General features: G+C 55.6%; 1 protein-coding gene across 1 annotated transcript; it reads left to right on the top strand.

Moving 5' to 3' along the window:
* The first annotated feature begins 1,994 nt into the window (after positions 1–1,994).
* Positions 1,995–5,144, top strand: LOC130830422 (trefoil factor 3). Its single transcript, XM_057697625.1, has 3 exons — positions 1,995–2,142; positions 3,506–3,652; positions 4,717–5,144. The coding sequence occupies exons 1-3, from the start codon at positions 1,995–1,997 to the stop codon at positions 4,728–4,730; spliced, it is 309 nt and encodes a 102-aa protein (XP_057553608.1). The 3' UTR covers positions 4,731–5,144.
* Positions 5,145–5,760: the final 616 nt, after the last annotated feature.

Genomic DNA, 5,760 nt, shown 5'->3' with positions numbered 1-5,760 from the left:
TCTGGCCCCATTGGTCACTCAGGGAAGGACAGCTCTGAGGATGAACCCTTGGATGGTTCGGGGATACCCTCCGACCCCGTACCCCTACCTGGGGCTAAGTGTGACCAGCAGGTGCGTCTGCCCTGGGATGGTGTACAAAACCCACCCCACAGTTCCTGGATCAGAGCTGAGCAGAGAAAGGATACCCCAGCCAGGAAGAAATCCTGGAGAGCACATGACAACTGGACCTCACACTCTCCCGCTCTCCCTGGGCAGCCAGCTTCAGGGCAGGGCAGGCACCCTAAAGGAGAGTGGAGACCGCGGGGTCCCACAGAGGCAGGAGGCGTCCCAGCTCCGCCAGGTCTCCTAGGTAACCTTTGACAACCATCCTGTAACAGAGAAGAACATGCCCGACTCCGTGTTGGATATGTTCCTTCAGCTCTAACGTTTGGGCTCTGCGTTTAATCGTGTTGCCTCTTCACCTTGGTAGAGGAAGTCACCTGTAGCCTGAAATAAACACAGTAGCCCTTTCTCAAGGTTCTGTCTCTCAGGCTTGACCTTTAAAGGTAAAACACTTTTCATTCATATAGAGACAAAAAGTTGCAGAACAGAGAATAACATTCGTCTTGGAAGTTTACAGGGACCTGGTGACTAGACCTACGTGGTCGTGGACAGCTGCAAGAACAAAGGTCCAGGTCTGGCCTACACCAAGAAGTTTGCGGCAGTCAGCCACACCCCCTCGCCTTTTAGAATAAAAGAAGCCTGAGTTCTAACTCGGGTAAGATGGTTCTTTGGGACACTAGTCACCGTCTTCTCAGATTCCCAGCTTTCCCAATAAAGCGGCTGTTTCTGCCCCAACACCTCTCTCTCCGTTTATTGGCCTGTTGTGTGGCCAGCAGTATGAGCTTGGATTCGGTAACAACATTTTGAGCCTTAGTTTGTTCCTCCGGAAAATGGGTAGAATTATACCCATCTCATTTAGGTATGCTATTATAAAATCATTTCCAAAATATAGCCTTCACTTAAAAAAAAAAAAAAAGAAAAAAGCAAGCTGGGCAAGGTATAGAGCAAATTCGTCTTGGTGTTAAAAATGTGCTTAAGTGCATTCTGGAAAAATAGCTGAGTGTATTAAATGTGGACAGTGCCACACAAAGGGAGGAGAGTCTTCTGTACTGCTTGATTTTAAAAACCAGCTGCAGGGACTTCCCTGGAAGCCCAGTGATTAGGACTTTGCCTTTCCATGCAGGGGGTGCAAGTTCGACCCCTGGCTGGGGAGCTAAGAGCCCACATGCCTCGGGGCCAAAAAAACAAAACATAAAACAGAAGCTATATTGTAATAAATCTAATAAAGACTTTAAAAAGAAAAGGTCCACATCAAAAAATTTAAAAAAAAACCAACTGCAGTTATATTTTTATTAAAATGTATTGAATATGTTTATTTAATCCATTGGTTAACATGTAGCTGATGATAAAAATAATTTTTTTTTTGCTGGAGAAAAGCAAAAAAGAAAGAAAAGGAACTTCTGCCTCTCAAGAGTTGTGAGACGGAAGTGAAATCTGCAGGCACCGCGCACCTGCCTTGTGGTGTCACCTGTTTTTCAGGTACCGTAGGCTGGTCTGGGATTCCGTGGCCTGGGAGCGCTTGTCACTGAGCAGGCCCCCTCCTGGCCTGCTCCCGGGCGGGCTGCTGGGTTGATGCCCGGGCCTGGGGACTCTGCCCTCCAGCCCCTCGCTGAGCCTTCGTGCTTTCCTCCTGGCCGGGTTAACAGGGGCATCGACACAGCCCTGCTCCCTGGTAGAGAGGTGCTCACAGGCAGCTGGAATCTGCCATCACCCCTCGCTTGCTGCCAAGACAGCGGGGTCGGAAGCAGTCTCTCCCCTTTGGGATGGACCAGCCTCTGGGGGCTCGCCGTCTTGCGCGGGGGGGAGGGGAGGAGCAGGCGCGGCCGGACCTAGAGGGAACGGCTCCCTGAGCAAACAGAATCCGGAGCGCCTGTGCAAACACACGGGTATAAATGAGGCTTCCTGGCCGACGCCGCATGTCCTCTGGGTGGTCAGGTCCCCAGAGCCCGCCCGTGACCATGGAGGCCAGAATGTTCTGGCTGCTGGTGGTGGTCCTGGCCTTGGTGTCCTCCCGCTCGACCGGGGAGTACGTGGGCCTGTGTGAGTACCGCTCTGACCTCCGCCCACCCGGCAGCAGGGAGGAGGGGCTGGCGGCAGGGTGGGAGCACATGACAAGGGGACAGGCCGTGGCGGGGCCGGGCTGGGGGCTTTCTGTGGGCGTGAGGAAGGTGACCAAGCCCCCTGAGCAGTTAATACTTGCTGCTTACCAGACACACACATTTTCTCTCAACAGCCCTGCAGACTGGGTCTTGCTGTCCCCATTTTACAGACAAGGAAACCAAGGCTCAGGAAGTTCATAAGTGACCCTCCTGGTCAGTGTGGAAATCAGGAATGGAACTCAGGTCCACCTGGCTGGCAGCCAGCACCCAAGCCCCCTCTCCCACTGCCCTCCTTGCTGGAGATTTCCAAATTGCAATATAGGTCTTCACGCATTATTCTGGCATGTTCGCAATACAAAAGGGAAAGACGAATGAAAATGATCGCTGCCAGAACATCTTCAATACCTGCAGACATAATTTTTCATTTAGCCATTGCATTGCAATTGCAGGTGGGGGCCGTGACAGTTCCATTCACCAGAATTTGAAAAAAATTAGGGGGGGCTTTTATCGGGTTATCTACTGCGCGGTCTCAAACTCGGCACCCATCAGAATCTCCTGGAAGCTTTAAAACTCTAAAAGCCCAGGGTGTGCCCGCCACATCACAGTGTCTCTGGGGCGGGAGCAGGTATCAATGGCTTTTCAAGATCCGGGGCTCCTCCCAATACAAGCAGAGCTTGGGGACCAGCGGGGCAAGGAATTATGAATTGGCAGCCATAGAAGAGCATTCGAGCGTTCACGTGATTTCGATTTTCCTAAGGAAAAATCCAGTTAAGTATTGAGGCAGAGGGGGCTTTTGCTGAACCTCAGATCCAAAGACTTACTTGAAAAATGACTATTAGAGGCCCAAGGACGTACAGGGAAGGTGTGGCAAGGCGGGTAGGGAGATGAAAAGAAAAGAAAACAGCACATGTTGAATGCCTCCCTTCTATCATACTACTCATTTTTCTTAAGGCGGAAGTTTTATTGATCAAACAATGAAGTGGAACTTTGTTTCCGGGTTTGGGGCCCCAGATTCCCATGGGTACCCGCCTGCTGGAGGGAACCCAGACCGTATTGACTTCCTGACAAGGTGCTAGGAGCACCCAGGGAGAGACACCTGGCAGCTGGCCAGATCTCCTGCAGAGTGTTTCTCTTTAAATAATGATGGAGAAATTGTCCTCCATAGCAGACAAGCAGGGGCTGGGGGAGGGCTGAGACCACAGCCTTGGACCTTGGGAGCTCGGGGAGGGTACAGACCTGCGCATTGCAGCCGGTGGGGCAGCCCCAAGCCAGCGAGGGCTCTGACGGGGCTTTGTCTGGGACAGTGCCAGACCAGTGCGTGGTCCCGGCCAAGGACAGGGTGGACTGCGGCTACCCCGAGGTCACCCCTGAGCAATGCAACAACCGGGGCTGCTGCTTCGACTCCAGCATTCCCAGGGTGCCCTGGTGCTTCAAGCCCCTGCAGGAAGCAGGTGAGCCAGCCCCACGTGCAGGGGGCGGGGGGGGGGGGCGTGCTTTCCAGGCCCCCAGGAAGCCCCACAGCCCGGGCCCTGGGCGGGGAGCCCCTGCGCCACGGCTGTCTGTTGGCCGAGAGGGGCGTGCAGACGCTAATCATTTCAGAAAGGTGTTCAAAGTCAGGGCCTTGTGGAGAGGGAACTAGTTTAAAACCCACCCCGGAGAGAAATGGACCATGAGCAGGTTTGGAGAGCTGGGCCGACTTTCAGGGATGTTTTCAGCACACAACCCCCGCGGAGCGTCCGTCACTTGTGACGGGTGGCACGCTCTCCGTCGGGGCGTGGAGTCCCGGCTCCTCTCCCCACCCCGCCATCCCCCACCCTCCCCCCACTACGAGGCGCTCCCTCCTCCCTCGCTGGAGTGGTGGGGTGCAGCCCAGCCGCCTTGGGAGCCCCGGGTCAGGAGCAGAGAGCTGTGCACAGGCGGTGTGCTGTCCTGCTCCGTTGCCCCCCCACCCCTGTGGAGGTTGCCGTGAGCCATCTGGCAGGCCAGGTGCCAGCTCACCGTCCAAGGCGCACATAGCTACGTAGGGCCCTTCCTGGAACCAGCGCCGAGGGGGCCACTCTTGCCTTTCGTCCCCGGGGAACTACAGAGGAGGCTGCATTCCAGCCGATCCCAGCTCCCTCATCCGTGCGGGGGCCCCGCCCGCTGCCTAGGGCCCCTCCCCTTCCCAGCAAACCTGGGCAGAGGTCCAGCTAAGGCTCTGGGCCCAGGAGGAAGAGGGGCCCCTGTGCTGGCCGTCCCTGTTCTGCCGGCTCCTTGGCCTGGGAGGGCCCTTCTTCAAACTCTGGCAGTGGCCCTGCCCGGGCCCGTCTCAGGTCCCATCTGCCCCGACCCCCTGGGTCCCCGTGGGGCGTGTGGCTATTCTCCCGCCAGGTGGGGACGTAACCCTTCCCCAGGGACCTGGCAGGGAAAACAGCACACGGGCTGCCTGGGCGCCTGTCCGGACCTGCAGAAGCCGGGCAGCGGGTGGGCCGGGACGAGAGGCTCAGGGTAACTCGCGTCTGTGTCTTGTTTCCAGAATGCACCTTCTGAAGAGAGCCGCTGCCGACAGCCGGGGAGGGGAGTCTGCCTAGTGCTCATCGCCTCTGCTTTTCTGTCCCCTTCTCGCGGCACGCGCTGCCCCCAGTGTCTGGGGCCTGATGTCTCAAAGAATAAAGTTCCCTCACTCAGCATGAGGACAGGTCTTCCTTCCTGAGACTTCCCGCTGTCGTGTTTTGTTTCCGCTGAGTCGCTCTCTCCCTTCTCAGCCTTTCACAGACAGGGACGCAGGGGGTGTCTGAGCGTCTCTGAGCAGAGGGTCTGCCCCAGGCCTGGGGAGCAGGGAAGGACCCCAAAGTAGCTCCCTAGCTCTGAGGGTGTTGCAAACCTCACACCTAGTGCTGACCTGACAGGGAGGGCAAGCCACCTTCTAAGCCTGCCATGAAGAACACCATTTCAAATGTAAGTCCCCCCAAAATTCATTGTGAATGTCTCTCTTGGTGAAGAGAAAGCCAATAAAACCATCTTACCAATTGGCCCTTTTCGGTATTTCTTTGTAAGTCAAGTTCATGGAACAAATGAACAAATGTGAACACATGAACAGGTGTCACCACGAGAGCTTGTGAAGTCTTAGCAACCCCGAGATGGAGAGCTGTCCCCTCCCTCACTCTCGGGGACACGCAATTCTCCAGGGACCCCAGGAGGGTTTCTGCGGACCCCAGGAGCATTTCCGTGGACACCAAGAGGGCTTCCACGCCATCCAGGCTGAGCCTCCTGCTCTCTTTCTGTTGATGGGACCCTCTCACGCCCACACAGACAATTCTACGGATTCCACCGCAGGGCTTGTTTACTCTTCATGGGGGCCAGAAAGCAGTGTGGCCCCTGGACGTGGGGTTTCTGGGTCTGAGCCACCCTTCCTGTTGGAAAGGAGACACTGGCTCCTTTTCAAAACAACGTCTTTGTTTTTAACCTTGCACTTTGGGCCAGGTCTCTAGAGTGAGATCCCACGAATATCCTGGAAGTGAGATATTATTACCCTTGTTGGAGGATAAGTAACTCATCCCAAAGCCCTGATGCGGGGCGC

The sequence above is a fragment of the Hippopotamus amphibius genome, chromosome 10 (assembly GCF_030028045.1).
Source record: "Hippopotamus amphibius kiboko isolate mHipAmp2 chromosome 10, mHipAmp2.hap2, whole genome shotgun sequence".
NCBI classification, from domain to species: Eukaryota; Metazoa; Chordata; class Mammalia; order Artiodactyla; family Hippopotamidae; genus Hippopotamus; species Hippopotamus amphibius.
This window is presented reverse-complemented; position numbering and strand designations above follow the sequence as displayed.

Coding starts and splice junctions, on each gene's coding strand:
- LOC130830422 (XM_057697625.1), top strand. CDS start 1,995: ATGAGGCTTCCTGGCCGACGCCGCATGTCCTCTGGGTGGTCAGGTCCC. Junction 2,143..3,505: donor CGGGGAGTACGTGGGCCTGT/GTGAGTACCGCT, acceptor TGTCTGGGACAG/TGCCAGACCAGTGCGTGGTC.